Source organism: Petromyzon marinus, chromosome 28 (assembly GCF_048934315.1).
Source record: "Petromyzon marinus isolate PM22_M1 ecotype Great Lakes invasive population chromosome 28, UKy_Petmar_22M1.pri1.0, whole genome shotgun sequence".
Classification (NCBI taxonomy): domain Eukaryota; kingdom Metazoa; phylum Chordata; class Hyperoartia; order Petromyzontiformes; family Petromyzontidae; genus Petromyzon; species Petromyzon marinus.
Genome location: NC_133694.1, coordinates 781,790 through 803,484, shown reverse-complemented (window position 1 = coordinate 803,484; position 21,695 = coordinate 781,790). Strand labels below are relative to the sequence as shown.

General features: G+C 58.8%; 1 protein-coding gene across 4 annotated transcripts in view; it reads left to right on the top strand.

Moving 5' to 3' along the window:
• PAX7 (paired box 7) overlaps positions 1 to 21,356 on the top strand; it is a 116,796-nt gene extending 95,440 nt beyond the window's left edge. For 3 of the 4 annotated variants that reach the window (XM_032962046.2, XM_032962047.2, XM_032962045.2), the window contains exons 8-9: positions 13,704 to 13,971; positions 17,582 to 21,356. In XM_032962046.2, coding sequence (XP_032817937.1) covers positions 13,704 to 13,971; positions 17,582 to 17,700 — 387 coding nt within the window. In that variant the 3' untranslated portion in view covers positions 17,701 to 21,356. Of the gene's footprint in view, positions 1 to 13,703; positions 13,976 to 17,581 lie in introns of all 4 variants that reach the window. The other variant, XM_032962048.2, reaches the window with a different exon arrangement.
• The last annotated feature ends 339 nt before the right edge of the window (positions 21,357 to 21,695 follow it).

Sequence of the window (21,695 nt, the reverse complement as noted above, 5' to 3'; positions counted from 1 at the left end):
TGTGCGCCTCTCTCCTCCGCCGCGATGCCCGTCGCAGCGTGGCCGGGCGTGGGCGCGGGCTGCCGGGCCTGTGAAGCCCAGCTGAGAGATACTTCACTCTCCATTTGCATCCAATTATTGTGATGAAGCCAGCCCATTAGCGGGTGTCAGGACCGATTTGCTGTGACACACCTTCCTGCGGCGCCCCGACGCGCCCAGCCCCGCCGTCACGTGGTCACGGCGCCGCCTAATTTGTTCCATTCGCCGGTTTTCCCCTTCCCGATGATTAACGCTCCGAATTGAATTCCGCTTTCCCTTTGTGGGCGGGGGGGGGGGGGTAGGAGCTCCGCAAGGATGACGCTAATCACACGGTTCACCTTTAATGTGCCGGGATCTTTCGTTTCTCTCTCGCACCCTTCCTCTTATTTAGCGACGAAGGAGATACTGCAAGGGGGATATTTAACCGTTTAGATTTACCCCCTAATGAGGGTGCTAACCTCTGGTTAGCCCGCGATGCGCACTGAATATGCGGCCGAGACCCAGCGACAGCATTCAGGTCACACCTCCTGCTGCCGCTCCGCTATGGTAATGCTGCCAGCAGCGTGAAAAAGTAAATAAGCATATATATGACATTTTTCCATTTCCATGTTATTTTGTGCTTGGTGGGAAAAACAATCTCTTTGCAATTTAGCGGTAACAGATGCCGCGCGGTACACGTGTAGGGTGACTTTCTGGGGTCACATCGAGAAGGAGGAGGCGGAGGAGGAGGCGGCGTGCAGGGTCGCCTCGCCCGGAATTTGCCGTTGAGATTTGGGCACTTTGTGCGGAACGGTTTTAAAACGGAACGCGTCGCGCCGGTCAGAGTCTTGAATCAAGGGAGGTTCGTTCCACCCCACGCAGTCCACCCTGCCAGGCTAACCCCACCAGGTCCACCCCACCAGGTCCACCCCACCAGGTCCACCCCGCCAGGTCCACCCCACCAGGTCCACCCCGCCAGGGCCACCCCGCCAGGTCCACCCCGCCAGGTCCACCCCACCAGGTCCACCCCACCAGGTCCACCCCGCCAGGTCCACCCCGCCAGGTCCATCCCACCAGGTCCATCCCACCAGGTCCACCCTGCCAGGTCCACCCCGCCAGGTCCACCCCACCAGGTCCACCCCGCCAGGTCCACCCCGCCAGGTCCACCCCACCAGGTCCACCCCACCAGGTCCACCCCACAAGGTCCACCCCACCAGGTCCACCCCACCAGGTCCACCCCGCCAGGTCCACCCCACCAGGTCCATCCCACCAGGTCCACCCCGCCAGGTCCATCCCACCAGGTCCACCCCGCCAGGTCCACCCTGCGAGGGCGCCGTGACATTTAGCTGCTTCAAATTAAAACAGATTTTCGGCAGTCGGGAAAAATTAACCCCGAAGCCCAGTGGTTACGGCACGGTTCACTATCTCACCGCGCTGGTGTTGGTATAAATGAGCGGTGTTGTGGGTCCTGCCCTGTGAACCTGGCGACCCGGGTTCGAATGCCGGTCCTGTGTCTCTCCCCCCACTTCGTGAAACGGAACTGACCAGAGCGGTGAAGTATGGTCAAACAACCCCCGTGACCGACACGGCACCGTTGAGGCCTTCATTCAGCAGCCGATTGACAAAAGGGGCATAAATTATTAATATTTAAAACGTGCCAATTTCATTTAATCTCCCACGTTGCGTAATTAATACAGAACGCAAACGAATAAATTGGTTCATTATGCAGGAGTGGCGCTGCCACTCGCACCGATTGGCGACAGCGATTACACGGACCTCTTCACTCCACACGCGGTGTGGGTTGGGGGGGGGGGGGCTCGGGTTTTGCGTCGTCCCCGTCGTTGTTCAGGATGGAGGCCGCGGGAACGTGAGAGAGAAAGAACGTTCCTCGCGCGGTTTCTCCGCGGCCGGCCCCGCCGCTGCCCTCGTCCGTGACGGCCACCGTGCGGCTCGGCTCCATCTGTCCGGAGGGGGGCGGTGGAGCGAAGCGTCAACTCTCATTACCCGACGGCCTCGAGCCCCCCCCTTCACCGGCAACCTCCCCCTGCCACCCCCCCCCCCCCGCGGCTCCCCCCCCACCCACACCGGCTCACCCTGTGCTTCCGAGCGCCGCCGCAGTTATCACTTTTAATTACCTCTGCCGGGCTAATTAACGAGACAGATTGCTCCGTGCGATTAAGGGTCCCGCCAGTCAGCGAGACATTAAATTGTTCTCCGGGTGAACGCGCCGAACGCTGGCAGCAGCCGCCGATGTGGAGACTAAAATGAACGCGCGAGAAAGTGGCAATATGTTCATTACGGGTGCCGTGGAACGCGCTGCCTTCGAGAGCACCGCGCGGATCTCGGCAGCACCGTGCCTCGTGGGAGCCACTTCTGCAGCCGGTCTTGTGGGCCACTCCTGCGGGCCACTCCTGCGGGCCACTCCTGTGGGCCACTCCTGTGGGCCTCACCTACGAACCACTCTTGCGGGACATTCCTGCGGGCATCACCTGCCGAGTCCTGCGGGCCTTACCTGCAGGCCTCACCTGCCGAGCACCGTCTCGCTGTTGAGCCCGATTTGTGCCGGGGCGACCGTTTGATTCCCGGTGCTGCAAGTGGAATTGTTAAAGAGTTTATCTTCATTTTCCTTTCTTCATCTTTTCCCATTTAATTCCTCAGCAGCGTTTGCTTGCGGTGCAGACGCGGTGGTAGGTATCACGGCAACGACGACGACGATGATGAGGCTGATGATGATCTATGGGTTTATGTCACACAGCAGGAGACGTTTGGGAGAGAGGAAGATTTCCCTGTCACGTTGCTAGCGCTTCGGCCTGCTGTCCCCGTGCCACCGTTTCTCCGCTGTCAAAACACACAGCATATTTTATTCTGCGCGGTGATGAAAGAAACCCCAATTCTGCATGCGGGATAAAAAAATAAATAACACAATAAATAATTAAACGGCGGTCACACAGCCAATCCCGAAAAAGGTTGGCGGCGTTATTAAAGCGGGAGGGAAACAATAGACAATTTTATATATTTTAAGAAATGCCCATAATTCAAAACGCTGTGCCCCCCAGAGCGAGCAGTGTGACTGCTCGGCTGGCTTCTATTCCCCTTTCTCCGTGAGAGCTGCCGGGGCCTGCCGCCACCGCTCCGCGAGAAATCTTAGCGCGTGCTCTCCCCGCCTCTCACTGGCGCCCTTGTTCTCCTGCTGCTCGCAGCCCTGGGCAGAGACACGTGAACTCGCCCAGTGACTGGCACCGCCCGCACGCCCTCCCCCCGATGCGCACCCAGCCCCACTCAGCCACCCCCCCCCTCCCACCAGCCCCCCCCCCATGTACCCCCCCACCAGCCCCCCCTCCCATGTACGTGTCCCTCTGACGTGCTCTCACAAGTCAGAGGGACACGCGACGGCTACCGGGTTACTCATCGTCACGAGCAGCAGCAGCTGTGACATGCCCACTGCTCGACGAAGCCCCGTGCAGGAGCGCGACGGAGCGTTCGATCTCCGCGGTGGGCGCCACTCCACGGTCCCTCCGGTCCCCCCCGTCCACGTGCCCCGCCCGCTCACGCCTCTGACTCGCGTTCCCTAATCCGCGTCGCGTTCCTCTCCCTGCCTCGTGGCGTACTCCACGGCGTGCGCCTCTCCACACTTCTTTGAGAACTTTTCCGCCCCGGTTTTCCGATTTTGTTCCTCAACCCGTCCGCGTTTCTGATTCGCGCGCCTGAGCGGATCGTCGTGGGGGGAGCGCGACTCGCGCGCCGGGGCCCCCCGTTGGCAGCCGTGGGGCGGCAAGAGCCCCGTCGTGACGCTCGGTCGACACGCGCGGGAAATTGGAAGCAGGCGGGCAGCGCGGGGCGCTCCGCCCTCGTGGGCAGCGCGGGGCGCTCCGCCCTCGTGGGCAGCGCCGTGGCAAAAACACAGCGGCCTCACTGCCACAGTCCCAGGAATGTTTTTTCAGGTTAATTGATTTCGCTGGACATGCGGTTGGGAGGGGGGGAGGGGGCGATATGGAGGTCGGTCCGATCTGAGAACAGACCGAGAGTGACCCCCACATCGACCCCGCAGGCCAGGTCATCGCTGTAGGGCTCGCTTCTCCCGAACACTCGATACGGGGGCAAGCGTTCCCACTTGCCCTCCGCCCTCGTCCCTCCTTACCTCTCGCTCTCATTGCCGCTCTCCATTTCATCTTCCGTCCCTCTCCCTCTCCGAATATCTGTCCCCCTGTTTCTCCCCCTCTTTGTCTTTCTCCCTCCATCCCTCCCTCCTCGCCCCCCGCCCCACGCCCGCGACCTCCCTCCCTCTCTGTGAATTGAGCCGCGTGGAGCCCTCAAAGAGCTCGCTAAATCTCGTTAAGGAGGGGTAACGGTAAATCTGCAGCCCATTACGCCTTGCCCCAGGGCCACTGGCAGAAGGCACCAATCCCAATCGCTATCTCCGCGCCGCAGAAGGCCGAGATATCGGGCCGCTCGCACCCGCTCGCTCGCTCGCTCCCTCGCTAAAAAGAAAAGATGGGGTGGCGGTGGCGGTGGTGGTGGTGGCGGCGGCGGTGGCGGGCGGGCGGGCGGGTGGGTGGGTGGGTGGTGGGGGGCAGCAGCAGCAGGGGAGGTAGAGGCAAGATTTTGTGGATGTGTCCAAGCACAACAAGCGCGCCGCTGATGGCTGTCACGCCCTGGGTAAGCGTTCCTGTGCTCGCAGCGTGCGCCGCTGGAGCCCCGCCAAAGAAAACCCAAAGCCGCTTCAGCCTTAATTACACTTCCTGAGACCTGACAGATTTTTTTCCCAATTTCTACGGTAAAAACAATAAATGTAAAATCCCATTTTAAGACGTAGTTTGATGTGTTGGCATTTTTTTTCCCTTTCTTTCCGAAACCTTTAATTTTTTTTCACATCCCGGATTGTCACAACCCGTTAGGCGCCCGAGCCACGCCGAGCACCGCGAGATTCGCGGTCGTGGTCACGGCGTGAGCGCGAATCGCCCGCGATGCCGAAGCCACCGCGTTGCCCGACCCTACGAGCGCCGCGCCGAGCGGTGCGCCGTGCTGCCACGCCGCTGCCACGCCGCTGCCCCCAGCGCCGCTGCGCTCGGGCGTCGTGCTGGAAATGGCTCGCGACGGTTTGCGGCACCGGGCCGGCTCGCGGCGGAGATGCGCGCCGCGCGACGGACGCGTTTCTGGCCGTGCGGTTGAGACGCGTGGCACGGCGCGTGGCACGGCGCCGGTGCGATCGCGAGCGCCCGTGGAACGCTGCGGCCTCGGAGGCGCCCGGACCTGGCAACGGTGACGCTGCCTTGGTTTGCGCGGATGTGTCAAACCGGGCCTCTTATTAACAGAAACAATTTAATAAATCTGTAGAATCACCCCCATGTGTAATAATGTCATGGCGATGTGGAGGTTTTCACGGTGAGGTCACCTGATTTGTGGAACTGGGCACCCTGCACGTCCTCGCAAACGAGATGCTGCAACTTGAGGGATGGTGAAATATCTTAATAAATAAATACAACTTCTAAATCCGTTCCGGGGCACGGGGCCGAGGGCCGGCGTGCCTCATCGCAGGCATCGCCCCTCCGCCCCCTCCGCTCGTCACCCGGTGCTGAGTCCCCGCACGTATTGTCACGAGCTTCCCATTTTCTTCCTTTGTTTTAAAACTGGCGGCGATCGGCGCGAACGGTGCCGTCGTCGTGGCCGTGCAGCGATGCCCGGCACGCGAGGGTTCACGTGCCCCAACTCGCAGGGCCTCGCGTCACTGTCGTCACCGTAGTTGTTGTAGTTGTTGTTGGTTTAACTCCCCCCGGTGAGCACGCAAGGTGCTTCCATGATTCGTTAACGCGCCCGAAAATTGCCTCGCTTTAATTTCTTGGGGCGGAGGGTGGGTGGGGGATTGATCTCGTCGCATAAGCTCGCGATAATCGGTACGGAAATTAAAACTGGTAAGCCAACTGTTTCGGATTTATTTAAACAATTTCCTGTCCGGCCCTTGAACAAATGCGCTCCTCTTGCCGTGCAGAACAGGCCGTGTTATTACAGCAAACACGGCCCCGCACAATGAAGCGCTGATAATAGCAGTCGCACCAGCACTCTTCGCAGCGCACCTCTTGTGAAGTGCAGAGCGAGAGAACGCGCCGAGTGGCAGCGAGAGAGCCCCACCGCTGCCAGGGGGCCCGGACAAAGACTAACTCTGTTCGACTGTGTTGGATTCAATTAACGGCCAGGGGTGATTTTTCTTTGGGGGCGGCGGCGGGGGGGCGGTACAGGGAGGGGGAGGAGAGTGCAGAGGGAGGTGGGGAGGTGGGGAGGGAGGGAGGGGTGCTGGGCTCTCGTGAACCGAGGGCTGACGGAGCGCGGTGAATTTGAGGTTGGGACGCGAGGGAGGAGAACCGGGTGGCTCAGAGGCCGGAGGCACGAAACCAGGGCCGCTGGTTCCCGGCTCCAGTCCGGGTTTTAACGACCGCCCGCAAATAAACCGGGACTTCTGGCGCGGCGAGTTCATGTTCTCAGCCCGGTCACCGATGACTGCACAAAAATTCCATCTGCGAGAATTATAAATAATGGTTTGTCTGCCGTGCTACACACGGTACCCTGGTGGGCCGGGTGGGGAAGTTCTGCCCCCTACTGCGTGGAACATAGGTCACTTGAAAGGACCTCAAAAAGTAGCTCTGTGATGTCTGCTTCCGTGGGCTGTTCTCTAACATTTTGGGGGGGGGGGGGGGGGGCGGGGGTGGTTTACACGACCGTGCAAGATTTCCAGATGGATTATTTATCTCGTGACGTGATGCCGAGAGCGCAGTTAGAATAGTTTTGGGGAAAAGTTAAAATGGTCAAGAAGTGGTGGGGCGAGGTGGGGGGAGGTCTGTGGCGGACGTGCGGCGCTGGATTGGGAGGTGGTGTTCTAACCACCGCTCGCGCTTGTACGGCGACTCGCATGCTGCTCGGTCTCACGTGTCCAGAAATGAATGTTAAAAATCCCCGCAGAATTATACGGTGTTTGTAAATAAATAAATAAGCGGCCTGCCCTGTTACAGGAACACGTGTTGAAAGAACAAAAGTGAGAGAAGTCAGTGCAGAGAAGCCTTCCGCGAGCCGCGGCTGCAGACCCGACAGCTCGTATTAAAATCTTTTATTTTATATTTTATATATTTTTTTGAGACGGGGAAATTTTTTGGCCGTGCCTGAAAATCGACGCCAACAGTTTTGTAGCGCGGCGCTGTCAGTCAACGGCGGCACGAGGAACACAAATTCATTCGCGGCCCGGCTCAGATTACCTCCGTTACACGTGTTGGCAATATTATGGTTCCTCGTGTTACTGTCGTGGGCTTTTATGTGCTGCTCGCCGCGCCCCCTAATGAGAATCGATCTCAGTATTTTCTTTGAGAAAAGGAAAGTGCCAAAACTTCTCGCCTAATGGCTTTGGGTTGTTAACACGTTTGAGAGATGTTTGCTGGCCCACCCTAAGTGATTGAGTCATTCGCCCGCCACCCGGCCCTCTCCAGGCTTCTAATCACGGCCGAAACGCGCCCCTCGGAAAGGAACACGTCGCAGCCGCTCTAGACGCTTGGACACTCGCGAACCTGGAAATTCCCACTTCGGTTCCCGCGTCGTAATTATCCGCTGGCGGCGATGAGATGTTACGTGCATCCAACGTTGACACGCAGCCTTCGGGGTCCAATTTGCGATTGTCGGAGGTGGCGTTCTCGCGCTGCGAGATCGAACGAGCGACCCAACAAGTGCTGGCTGACGGACAGGGCACGTAGCGCGAGTCGATGATCCAGAAATTATATTGTCAGCACGAGCTGGCTTGGCAGCGCGGGCCCCAGCGTGGGAGGGGGGGGGGCGCACGTGCGGACGATGTGAACGTTTTCAGCGTCTCCGACGCTTGAGACAAATTGCCCGGCCCCGTTCTCGTTTACACGGAAATACATCTCAGCCGGGCGGGGGCCCTGAGCCCCGCGACCCGAGTTCGATTCCAGGTCGCGACTGCCTCCGGTGACCAGCGATAACCGAACCCGGCGTGGGGGAGGCCTTCCTCCGCGAGTCGCTTGAGGGAAGGGCGCCGGAGCTTGTGATCGCCGCTCGACATCTCGTCGGCCCGCGCCGGGGCCGGCGTTGTTTTCAGGTTAGGCGCAAACCCTCGAGTGTTGAGCGGTGACAGAGCGAGAGGCGCGTTCGCACCGCGCAGCTTGACGGGAGCCCCCCCCCCCCCCCCACACACTCCCCTCCCCCCACACGGCTTACAGACCCCCCCCTGCAGCTGGACATTCGCGTTCCTACCGAGAACGAGAACTCGACAAAAAAAGACACCAATTTCCTGCTGGCTCTTTGCAATAACCTGCTCGCTGGCTCCCTCCCCCTTCATGCCCCCCCTCTTCTCCCCCCTCCTACCCCCTCCTCCGCCTACCCCCCCCCCCCCGCTCCTCGTACTTCGTTTAAGTTTCCGCTGCTCGGGGTTTGGCTGGGGGCGGGCACGAGGAGCGAGGGGCCGCCTCCGCCTCCTCGCTCTCCACGGGGCATGAAAGAGCTTCTTGTTGCGCGGAGCGGTGGGGGCGGAACGGTGAGGGCGGAACGGTGAGGGGTGGAGCGGTGAGGGGTGGAGCGGTGAGGGGTGGAGCGGTGAGGGGTGGAGCGGTGAGGGCGGAACGGTGACGGACGGAACGGTGAGGGCAAAACGGTGAGAGTCGGAGTGGTGAGGGCGGAACGGTGAGGTGCAGAACGGTGACGCATGGAATGGTGAGGGCGGAACGGTGAGGGCGGAACGGTGAGAGTCGGAGTGGTGAGGGTGTAACGGTGACGCACGGAACGGTGAGGGGTGGACTGGTGAGGGCGTAACGGTGAGGGGCGGAACGGTGAGGGCGGCACGGTGAGAGTCGGAGTGGTAAGGGTGTAACGGTGAGGGCGGAACGGTGACGGACGGAACGGCCGCCTCCGGTGCTCGGCAGCCTCCCGGCGAGCCCCTCCCTCTCCAATCGTACTTGTGTGGAGTTAATGCGCCGTGGTGGATGTAATTATGTCGCAATTGGATTTTTCTGCCGGGGTTCATTTTACTTCTCTGTCTCTCTCCTCTCTCTCTCTCGCTGTCCCATTGTTTATTTTCGTTCTGCGTGGGATTAAAGCGGGAGGTCGGCGCTTGCCCACGCTACGCACCGCTACGCTACGCAAGCTACGCACGCTACGCCGCTCGTGCGTCCAGCGGCTCATGGGGGGGTTTGGGGGGTGGTGGTGGGGGAGGTGGAGGGGTGGTGGGGAGGGGGCTGTGAGGAACGTCAGAATGTGAGCTGCCGCATTCCTGCCCCTAATTACGGGAGGTGTCAGGCGTGTGATGGGGGCTGGACCTTGCCCACGCTCGCGTTCGGCGGCTCTGCGCTGACCGGAGCTGACAGCGGAGAGCTGAAATCAGCGCGCACACGTATCGCCTCTCATGGCACTCTCCCCCGCTCGCTCGCTCGCTCACCTACCCACCCAGCCTACCTCTCACTCGCTCGCTCACTCGCTGACTTTCCCTCCTTTCAAGTCAATTAAAAGCTCGGTAATGGCTCAGGAGCTGCTGGGTAGCTGACCCCATCACCCGCACCTCCCCCCTCCTCCTCTCCCCTCCTCCTCATCCTCGTCGTCGTCGTCTGCCAATCAGCCCAGGCACTAAAGCCACACATGGGGACAGGAAGGTGCACAGTGAAGGGTGGTGAGTGTGGGGTGGTGAGTGCGGGGTGTGGGGTGGGGGGTGTGGGGTAGTGAGTGCGGGGTGTGGGGTGGGGGGTGTGGGGTGCAGCGTGCGGGGTGCAAGGTGGAGGGAGCGGGACGAATCCACTAACGATTCTTGAATTGTGACCTTGAATCGTTGCAATTCTTGGAATCGTCAGAGGGGTGCGGGCCCCAGGCCCTTGTCGCGAGATGACTCCACGGGGAGGCGACCGCTCCGTTCCAAGGCACCGTTCCACGCCAGCGGTGTCGCAGCTTCTGCCGTGGCCTTGAGGCCGCATTGTCGCCACCAGAGCGCGGTACAATATATACACGCTCGTGTGTTCCCCCAGCTGATGAGTAGCCCTGGGTCAGGGGTTGAGGATCAGGTGAGGCTCTACGTTGGTGAGGATGGGACCAGACCCGTGTGGCTCAGACGTCAGAGCCAGTGGGCACCGTTGAGACCCTGGGTACCGGCCACTGCCTGTGATCGAACCGGGTTCTCACGTTCAGCGAATTGATGGTCTCAGCCTGGTCACTGACGACTGCACAAATAAAATCCATCACAAGAAATTTGATTCCGTTGTTAATCTCGCCACATTTCAGCTCTGTTGTCTTTTGCGAGGCCGGTGGGGCAGTGCTGCCCCTTGGATGCGTGTGGACCAGAGGCCACTCGAAGGCCTCTCAGAGACAGCTCGGTGATATCCGCGGGCCGTTCTCCAGCGTGAAGGAGGGTGGGTCGGCCCTGCCCGGTAGCAGGCGACCAGGCCACAGGCGACTAGGTAGCAGGCGACCAGCAGGCGACTAGCAGGCGACCAGCAGGCGACTAGCCAGCAGGCGACCAGGCCACGGAGTCGTCAGCTCACCACCGGGTCACTTGCTCAGCGCTCAGAGTTATTTTTGGGAGCGTGTTCAGAGTCGGAGGGCGACTGGGGGAAGGTGAAGGGTTTTGTGGGGGTGAAGCGGGGGGGGTGGGGTGGGTGGAGGGGCGCGTTCAAAGCGCGGCAACGCTAGCGGGCGGGCGAGGGCACGGGACGAGGGGGGTGGAGCGTGCGGCCGCGACGGGAATGCGAACTCGGGAGGAGGGAGGCGCGGAGGGCAGGGCAGGAAATGGGTCCTGAAGGCTGCTAAGTGGAGGACCCATGTGGAGATGATTTGTCCGCGCTCTGCGCGTCGCCTGCGCGGCGATCGCAGCCGTGGGCCGTTACCACGCTCCGCAGCGCGTGCGTGTGTTTGTGCGTGTATGTGCATGTGTGTACATGCGTGTGTTTGTGTGTGCGTGTGTGCATGCGTGTGCACGTTATTGACCTGGTCAAGGCCTATGATACCATCAGAAGGCCTGGGCTCTGGGTTGTTCTTCGTGCTTTCGGAGTCCCTGACCCGCTGCTCACGATCATTAAGGACCTTCATGATGGTGAGCGGGCCCGGGTAAAACTACGTGGCCGGGAGTCAGAGCCATTCCCCGTTCACTTTGGGGTGCAACAGGGATGTCCTCTGGCTCCCACATCATCTTAACATCTATTTCGATCTCGTAGTTCGTGAAGCCTTTAATAGCTGTACCGTAGGAATTTCCATCTGGTACAGATACAATGGGAGGCTGATCGATGCCCGGGTGCGGTCAAGGGATGGCTATTGCTCAACCAAGTTATGTATGCCGATGACTTGGTAATTGCTGCTCACTCAGAGGAGGAGTTGGAGGCGCTGCTGCTGAACCTGGAGCTTGCCACTAAGAGGTGGGGACTTACTATCAGCCCCACCAAAAACTAAGCACCTGCCTGGGTATTTTATGCTATCGGACGCTCCACCCCCACAACTCCTAATCGGTGATGGGGCAGTTGTGGAGAGAGTGGAGAGTTTCCCATACCTTGGCAGTGTGCTCATGACCGGCTCCGGTTTGACAGCAGAGATCGCACTCCGAATCAGTCGAGCGGCATTATCTTTTCATCGGTTGCGTAACGCTGTGTGGAAGCTACCTGGTCTGTCTATCCGCATGAAGCTTCAGGTCTTCTCGGCCACAGTAATTCCCTCCCTTCTCTACTCTTGCGAAACATTGACCCCCCTAGTGGAACATCTTCGCTGGTTAGAAACATTTAGGCTGGCCTGCCAACGATCCATCTTGGGTTTAAGCAGGCTGGATTGTGTGAGGAGCTCACATATCCTTGAAAGATCTGGACAAAGCCCCATCGGTGAGCTCCTCCAGCAGGCAAGGCTGCATTGGCTGGGTCATGTAGCCCGCATGCCCAGCCACCACATGCCTAAACAGCTTTTATTCGGCCGGATCGAGGGGGCTAAACGGGCGCGGCACGGGCTAGAGAAGAGATGGAGTGATGTGGTACAGGAGGACGTGGAGCTGAGTGGACTTGCCGATGACTGGTACCAGCGGTGTCAAGATCGGCCTCTGTGGAGGAGGCTCGTGAAGGACGCTACTGGCCAGTTGGAGGCAGTCGCCCTCCAACAACAACGGAGGGTGGAGGAGCGACGCTCACAACAACGAGCGGAGCGCCGGGTGGCTAAGGCACAGCAAGTTGGCACAGTAGGGAGCACAGGTGCTGCATCAGCCAGCCATCTCAGTCAGTCGACCTGTGGCACCTGGGCCTGCCCCTCACCTGCCAGCGGGCGTTTGATACATCACGTGGCCTTAACTTTCACATAGCCTGGCACAAGCGTCGTGGTGACGTTACCGCCACTTAGTGGTGAATGGCGGTTGTTGTTGTGTACGTGCGTGCGTGTGTGCATGCGTGCGTCTGTGTATGTGTGTGTGCGTCTGTGTGTGTGCGTGCGTCTGTGTATGTGTGTGTGCGTGCGTCTGTGTATGTGTGTGTGTGCGTCTGTGTATGTGTGTGTGCGTGCGTCTGTGTATGTGTGCGTGCGTCTGTGTATGTGTGTGTGCGTCTGTGTATGTGTGTGTGCGTGCGTCTGTGTATGTGTGTGTGCGTCTGTGTATGTGTGTGTGCGTGCGTCTGTGTATGTGTGTGTGTGTGCGTGCGTCTGTGTATGTGTGCGTGCGTCTGTGTATGTGTGTGTGCGTGCGTCTGTGTATGTGTGCGTGCGTCTGTGTATGTGTGTGTGCGTCTGTGTATGTGTGTGTGCGTGCGTCTGTGTATGTGTGTGTGCGTCTGTGTATGTGTGTGTGCGTGCGTCTGTGTATGTGTGTGTGTGCGTGCGTCTGTGTATGTGTGTGTGCGTGCGTCTGTGTATGTGTGCGTGCGTCTGTGTGTGTGTGTGCGTGCGTCTGTGTATGTGTGTGTGTGCGTCTGTGTATGTGTGTGTGCGTCTGTGTATGTGTGTGCGTCTGTGTATGTGTGTGTGCGTGCGTCTGTGTATGTGCGTGCATCTGTGTATGTGTGTGTGCGTCTGTGTATGTGTGCGTGCGTCTGTGTATGTGTATGTGTGTGCGTCTGTGTATGTGTGCGTGCGTCTGTTTATGTGTGTGTGCGTGCGCTCGCTCGCTCGGAACGTTCGGCTTGGCAGGGGGCTCGGGGCGCGAGCGGTGGGGGGCGCATCGAGTAGCGGAATCGTCGTGAATTGTGTTGACGCTGCACTGTGGAAACCCTGCAGCCACTGGAGGCGCTACACTCGCCACAGTGGCAAAACTCGCATTTGATTCTTGCTTCAACTTGCGGGTGAATCGTTCCCCAACGTGACTATAACTACGATGTTATACATCGGAGGATCGGCGGGTCGCGGGTACACACGTGGAGTCGCGAGCCTAGGGTCGAGGCTGGTGTGTTCTCATCAGCAGGCCGCTCGAGGGGCTGCCAAGGTTAAGAGGAGAATCTCAGGTCTCGCAAGCCAAGCAAGTGTTGAGCCTCGATAGCACCTGAACTAGTGACCACTTTGCTTAAGGGGCGCTATAGGCTGCTGCGTAGCTACGCTGCCAGCAGAGGGCAGCGCGATCCACGGTGACACAGCACCTCGTTGATCCCCTTCGCCTTCCGCACGGATCCCTGTAACCCCCCCCCCCCCCCGCGATACGCACAGCTCACCTAGGCCACCGCGACGACGCGAGTTGACGTCCCTCTCGTTTCGTCTCCCCCCCCCCCTCCACACCTCGGCAGATGATGGGAATTCTGGGCAACCCGTCGGCCATGCCCCCGCAGCACGGGCAGGAGTACTCGCTGTCCCCGCTGCCCTCCTCCGGCCTCGTCGACCACTCCTCGGGCCTCTCCGCCAGCTGCAGCCAACGCGGCGGCGGCGGCGGCGACGGGATGAAGCACGGCGACGGCCTGCCGCCCTCCCAGGCCTACTGCCCCGCCACCTACGCCGCGGCCGGATACGGGCTCGAACCCATGCCCGCCGCCTACCAGTACGGCCAGTACGGACAGAGTAGGTACTGCCACCACTACCACCACCGTTGTCACTACCACCACCGCTGTCACTGCCACCACTACCACCAGCGCTGTCACTACCACCACCGCTGTCACTGCCACCACTACCACCATCGTTGTCACTACCACCACCGCTGTCACTGCCACCACTACCACCACCGCTGTCACTGCCACCACTACCACCACCGCTGTCACTGCCACCACTACCACCACCGCTGTCACTGCCACCACCGCTGTCACTGCCACCACTACCACCACCGTTGTCACTGCCACCACTACCACCACCGCTGTCACTGCCACCACCGCTGTCACTGCCACCACTACCACCAGCGCTGTCACTGCCACCACTACCACCACCGCTGTCACTGCCACCACTACCACCACCGCTGTCACTGCCACCACTACCACCACCGCTGTCACTGCCACCACTACCACCACCGCTGTCACTGCCACCACTACCACCACCGTTGTCACTGCCACCACTACCACCACCGCTGTCACTGCCACCACTACCACCACCGTTGTCACTGCCACCACTACCACCACCGCTGTCACTGCCACCACTACCACCACCGCTGTCACTGCCACCACTACCACCACCGCTGTCACTGCCACCACTACCACCACCGCTGTCACTGCCACCACCGCTGTCACTGCCACCACTACCACCACCGTTGTCACTGCCACCACTACCACCACCGCTGTCACTGCCACCACCGTTGTCACTGCCACCACTACCACCACCGCTGTCACTGCCACCACCGCTGTCACTGCCACCACTACCACCAGCGCTGTCACTGCCACCACTACCACCAGCGTTGTCACTGCCACCACTACCACCACCGCTGTCACTGCCACCACTACCACCACCGTTGTCACTGCCACCACTACCACCACCGCTGTCACTGCCACCACTACCACCACCGCTGTCACTACCACCACCGCTGTCACTGCCACCACTACCACCACCGCTGTCACTGCCACCACTACCACCACCGCTGTCACTGCCACCACCGTTGTCACTGCCACCACTACCACCAGCGTTGTCACTGCCACCACTACCACCACCGCTGTCACTGCCACCACTACCACCACCGCTGTCACTGCCACCCCTACCACCACCGCTGTCACTGCCACCACTGGCCGCTGATGCTGCCGCTGCCGCACATGACGAGGGCGGCAGCGTGCGTTGTGTGTTTGTCTATGTGTGTCTGTATGTGTGTGTCTGTGTGTGTGTGTCTGTGTGTGTGTGTCTGTACGTGTCTGTGTGTCTGTGTGTCTGTGTCTGTGTGTGTCTGTTGTGTCTGTGTGTGTGTGTCTGTGCGTGTCTGTGTGTGTGTCTGTGTATCTGTGTGTGTGTGTCTGTGTCTGTGTGTGTGTCTGTGTGTGTGTCTGTCTGTGCGTGTGTGTCTGTGAGTGTGTCTGTGCGTGTCTGTGTGTGTCTGTGTGTGTGCGTGTCTGTGTGTGGGGAGTGGTGGTGCAAGGGTTAGCGCGTTGTGCTGCGAACCCGGCGACCCGAGTTCGATTCCCGCTCACGGCCAGTACGAGGGCCTCCCCAAGATCGACTCAGCCTCAAATGAGTACCTTGTGGGGTGTGTAAACATCGTCACTGGGGAGACAAAGGCGGTCGGGCGTGGCGCTGGCCACCCCATCCCCCCATTTGCCATGCCGGCCTTCATAGGTGCTCGCTAAGAGCACTTGCTCCAAGAGTCTGTTAAAGGGTTTATATGGAGGACATTTGTCTTTGTGTAGGTGAGTAGAGAAATGTGTGTATGAGCTGAGTCTCCGGTGTGTGTTTGAGATTCGGCCACGGCTAACATCAGTTGCAAGTTAAATCCTAACCAGTTCTGAGTCTCCCTTGGGTAAACTGAGCCTTAAATGAATACCTGCTGTGCTGTGTAAACATTAGCACAAGGGTGACGAAGGTGACGGGACACGGTGCTGCCCACACCACCCTCTCGTAGGTGCTCGCTACCAGCACGTGCCGTAAAGAGGGGATGGTTGCGTGTGTGGGGAGCGGTCAATGTGGTTCCCGCACCATGGCCAGGGGGGCATGCCGTGGCCACCCCCTCGGCCTTTTCTCCAGCGGCTCGGCCTAAACGATCGGACCGTGGAGACAAAGGGGGCCAGGCGTGTGCCTGCGCTGCCTCCACTTAGCCCCCGTGTATGCTGCCACCCTTAAGGGGCGCTCGCTAACATTGCTTTGCCCCAACAGGATACAAAAAGGGCTTAACTCAGGCCCCGTTATCTCTTGGCGTCGATGATATTGTTTTGCTCGGACGCGAATTCGTAGCCTCACCTCTTCATCCCACAGGCACCTCGGTGCTACCAGCGGTAATTTGTCCCTGCAACTACGATAATGAATAAGAACGTTGTGGGCTCCGGAACTCTGCTTCCTCGGTGATTCGCTTGCAATGAACCAAGCTGTGAAGAATTTTTTCGACAATAAAAGTCGCATAAGCAAACCGATAAATATATTTTTAATAATTTGACAAAATAAATAGATTTCGCTCCTGAGCGCCGACGATAGCAGCGACAGTTGTAATAATAAGAATAATAAAAGCGCAACAAAAACCTCTCCCTTTCTCCCGATAAAGAAGAAAGGTTTTGTTAAGAGGGCTATTTTTCAGGCCCTGTAACCTTGTGAACCCGTCCTATAAGATCACTTCCAACCCCGGCAGCGTGGGCCTCTCCTCTCCCCTCCTCTCCCTTCGCTCGCCCAGTGATGTCACTCACCCCCTCGCGACCCCCGGGCAGCCCGGGGAGCCGAGGTCAGGGGGTCGCGTGGGGCGCACAAAGGCCCTGAAAAGGGGGCGGCCCCCTGCGGAGCGTGGGCCGAGGTGGAGGCCACGGGAGGGGGCGTGTTTAATGAACTCTTGGAGGAGTAGTTTATCAGGCCTAACGGAGCGCCACAGGAGCCGCCGCTTCCTACTGATGCATTGTGCCCGCCGCGCCACAGGTCAATTAATAATTGGCCTCCTCGTGGGGTTTAAACTGGCTTAACTTTTCTTTCTTCACAGTTAGGTAAACATTTTTTATCAACAAAAAGAGAAAGAAATATAGAGCTTTACTCTTTTCGCGGCTAAGTTCACGGGCTCGTTCCTCTCTGCCCCCGCCGTCTCTCTGCTTAATTCCCGACCTCAAAGAGCTCCTTCTGCAGTAATTCCTTAAATAGCCGAGCGTCGAGTTTGTTTTTGAAAGGCTCGGCGCTGGGGACTGCGAAATCCCAGCATCTGTGCGCGCCCGCCGCGGCGGCCGTGCGGCCCGGCTTCATGACGAGACCGCCGCCCCCACCGCCCCCACCGCCCCCACCGGCCACCTCGTGTTTTTTTTTAAGAAACCACAGCTCTCAAAACTTATTTTGCATTCCTGTGTTTCACATTTAATTTCCTTAGTCACAAGGACTCGAAACAGCGGTGAACCTTTTAGCCACAAATGCCATCCCCGCGTTCATCTTTACCCCAAAATCCCCCGCGCATTTCTCCTCGAGACTAATGCGTGGGTAATGTTTCATAGTTTTGTAAATTAATTTACGCGGGGTCCTTTTTATTAAAATATTTTCCCCTCTCTCCCCACACCCCCCCACCTCCCTGGCTTCTGTTCCGCAGCTGCCGCTGACTACTTGGCCAAGAACGTGGGCCTGGGCGGCCAGAGGCGGCTCAAGCTCGGCGAGCACTCGGCCGTGCTGGGACTGCTGCAGGTGGCGGAGACGGGGCAGGCCTACTAGACGAGGCCATCCGCTGCCACCCCTCGCCGGCACCTCATCCGCCCCAACCCGCTCCTCCTCGCTCCCTCGCTCGCTCGTTCGCTCGCTCGCCCGGCCCCCGCACGCCTCCGTGCCGCTCGCCCATTAACTCGTCCGCCGGGGAGCCGCGCGCGAGGACGCCGCTCCGGGCTGCTCCCTCCGAGTTCCTCGGTTCTTTTTGTCGTCGGTGTTTTTGATTCGTCCATTCCTGCCGTGTCATCGGGCAACGTTTAGCAGAGGCGCCGGCGCGGGCCGCCCTCCCCGAAGCACCTGAGTGACGGCCTTGTCTCGGCGGCGCACAGGTGCCCATTCCAGTTCGCAAGCCGCGTGCATTTTATGAACAATTCAGACATTCCCAACCACGGCGTCTCTCCAGTGAGCGTGGGGCGGTGTGCTCTTCTCTGCCGATGGCTTTGAGCCGTTGGTGGAAATTCCACATTCCCGGGGCAGGTCCTGGTCTATCGAAATGGTGACCAATTATTAACTTCCCACAAAATCAATGCAGAACGTAACGCAGCTTCTTTACCCCAGAGCAGTCCCCGGAAACTGCCGGACCAAACGTGGGCGACCGACGCCACCACCGCCACTGCCCACGTGGGCGACCGACGCCGGGCGCTGCAAACCACTCCCCCCCACGGCGTTCAGTCGACCGCACGCCACCCCGGGGGAACTCGGCGACGCGCCTGCGGGCGTAGAGAACTCATGGGTCCCCACCCTGCCACTACCACCTGTGATGATGATGATGGCGATGGTATTGGCTCGTTGGACAAATAATGACAAGGACAGCCGACGCTCTGTGCCGAGAGGGCGAGATGCTATCCGTGTTACCGAATAGCAAAAGAAAACGGAAGCAAACATTTACGGAAAAAAAATGTTTAAACAAAAAGTTGCTCGATATGATGGCTCAACGCAGTTGGAGATTTGCATCAACAGTTTGAGAATGAAAGAGGGCCTTGAGAAGATTTTTTTTTTTTAGACGAACATAGCTGAAGGCGCCACCGCGTGAATCGGCGTGAAATAGTCGCCGAGGCGGCTGCACCGCGTCGCCAGAGGAGGAGCCTCATCAGAATAATTCCCATTACACACCTCCTCTTATCGCTTCTGCGCCATCGGGCGGGCGGGCGTGCACCACGTCTGAAATACTGAACGCCTGTCGAGCGAGCGTCGCCTGGAAATGGAACTTTCGGCGAGCGGCCACAGACCGCCTTCGCCGCGTCACGGCCGGCCGGCCGGCTGGCCTGTAGTCGGCGCTCACGGCGTGCGCCGCCTCTCCCGCGGACCAAGCCCTGGACTAACTTCTCAGCCAGCCTCGTCGCACGCCGGCCAATTTGGTTGAGAGTTGTTTTTCCACTCGCGTCGCTTAACGCTTGCGCGCCATTGCCGATGTAATGTGTTTGGCCGTGTCGGGTGGCGGGAGGGCCTTTTGACACGAATTTGTGCAAACATTTATTCTGTATTGGCTCCAACAACAAAAAAATTAACCCTTGCTTAAACGCGTAATAAGGTTCAACGCGGCGTTACCGGCGCCACATCTCGGTACAAATCAGTTTCCTGCCGCCCGACGGACGGTGCCAATTCGCGGGTTGTCCGTGTCGACCCTGGATGGGTGGCGGACCGAGTTCACGCCCTCCCCGCAGCGTCCATGATCTTCTCGCTGCCGGTTTCCTTTCCCGATCGCCGACCAAATTGGGGTGTCGTTTGGGAGCGAGCTTGGGGGTTTTTATTCTGGCCACGATTCTGACCGCGCCACACAGCGCGCAGGTTTCGCTCACCGGGAGAGAGCGGTGGGCACGTCGTTACCTCGTTAACCCTAACGAGGTAACGAAATAACGACGAGCGGGCGGCCCGGCTGTCGGAATGCGTGGAGGTGGGAGAGAGAGACGCACCGGGAACCGGGCGCTCCGCTCTGCATCGCTCGGCGGGGTGCGAGACGTGGAGCTGTTCAGCTTTTTCATTCCATTTACCGAGCGTCCAATATTTTATACGCTGTGTGTGTGTACGTGTGAGCACGCGTGTATATACACAGTGCGTATATATGTATGTGTATGTACATATGTGTACAGCATATGCGTACGTGTGTACATGTGCGTCTGTGTACAGTATATCTACACACGCGCGCATGGCCAAGGTGCCAATGTGGTATGTTACGAACGTATTAACATTGGTGGTGCAGCAACAACAACAAAAAACGTCGTTTGAGAAAATCACAAAAAAATCATCAGAATTTTTCTCCTCGGACGGCCGCCTGCGGTGGCGTGGCCCCGAGTGGGCCAACATCGCCACTGTCATGGAGCATCCCAGGGAGTTCCCCTCCACCCCGTGGTGATTCGCGCTGTTCCATTCTGGAGTGGGGGAGGGCGGAGGCCAGCGTGATCCGGGTCTGGTTTACTGACTCATCTCGTGTTGGGTGTGCTCGGGTTCAGAGGAATTTAATGGAACGAGATCCAAAATGACTTCTGCCTTGGTGAATGGGGGAGCGTGTTGTTTTTATTTGTTAGCGTTTGTATGTGCACAAAGACAAAGATCCCCCGTATAGACTTAGCAGACTGTTGGGGCAATTGCTAACTTTTGAAGGCTGGCACGGTACAAAAAGGGGTGGGTGGCCAACACCACGCCCGGGTTACTTTGTCTCCATTCGTGGCGACCTCGGAGAGGTGCAGAACCGGTCCAGATAATCGTCACGGGTGTTGGCCGTGAGCGGGAATCAAACTCGGGTTGCCAGGTTCGATGTGCAGTGCGCTACGGCCAACACCGGTGACAATTATATGAACCGATCCTGGACCTCCCCAAAGTCGATTCAGCCTGATACGAGATCAGAGATCAAATCAAGACGGATACGAGTACCTGGTGCGGTGTGTTAAAACATCAGCGCTGGGGAGACAAAGGCGGCCGGGCCTGATGCGAGCCAACCCAACCCCTCGTGTGCCGTGCCGGCATTCATAAGTGTCGCTCGCTAACAGCACTTGCCCCCAACAGTCTCCTGAGGCCATACAGGGGATTTTTCTCTGTGTCTGTACGTACACGCGTGCGCGTTCGTCTGTTGGAAGTCAACGCGAAGCTGCCCACTTCGCCAGCGGCCGAGCGGCGACATCCCTCCTCCCTCGTGGCACCCGCCGGCTCTTGTGAGATATATAAATAAAGACATCACTGGTTCTAATTCCTTACGGAACCTTTGGAGTTCCGCTGTCGAAACCGCAGCGAGACAACGTGAACCTGTATTTCCATTTGTTACAAAATTATTACCAATTTTGGATTATGATATTATTATTGTAAAAGTTCCTTTGATGCGGTTAGCAACAGCTTTTAGAATGTATAGAGGCGTTACTTTGCAAATGTACAACAATGTTGTTGTTCCGTGGGACTTGGTGGTGTGTCCACACGCTGTGTGTGCCGGAACGTACAGGAGGAGCGAGGTGGGTGAATCCCCCCATCCGAACTCTGCCGCAGTCCCACGTGCGGTAGCGAGACACACGGCCCGTGATGTCTCGTCCCCCCCCCCGCCTGCGCGCGTGCGCGTGTGTGCTGTTCTTTTATATTTGTTTTGCTCGTATTGTCCACTCCCGAGACGCGGCAAACGACCTTGGTGACACTGTAAAAGTTGTAAGTAAATATACTGTATTAAACGAAGACAAACACTCCACACGCGTGACGTCTTTCGGCATACCACAGGGCGATGCCGATGCCCATCCTACTACGCCCGTGTGGGGGTGATTTCGGGGGGGCTTATTTAAGAGTGATTAGTGGCTGCGATGGACATGGACCATGCCGGTTATTATTTGAGTGTTTTTCTTTGACCGTTTGTACCGAGGTGAGACCGCCGCCCCCCGTGCCCCCCCCTGCCCCCCAGTGCCCCCCCCCCGTGCCCCCCGCGACACAAGAGCAGTGATTCCGCCTCGCTCTTTGGCGTCATCCAAACGGAATCCCACCGATCCCGGCTCCACGTGCCCCCCCCCCCCACTGCCCTCTACCCCCCCCCC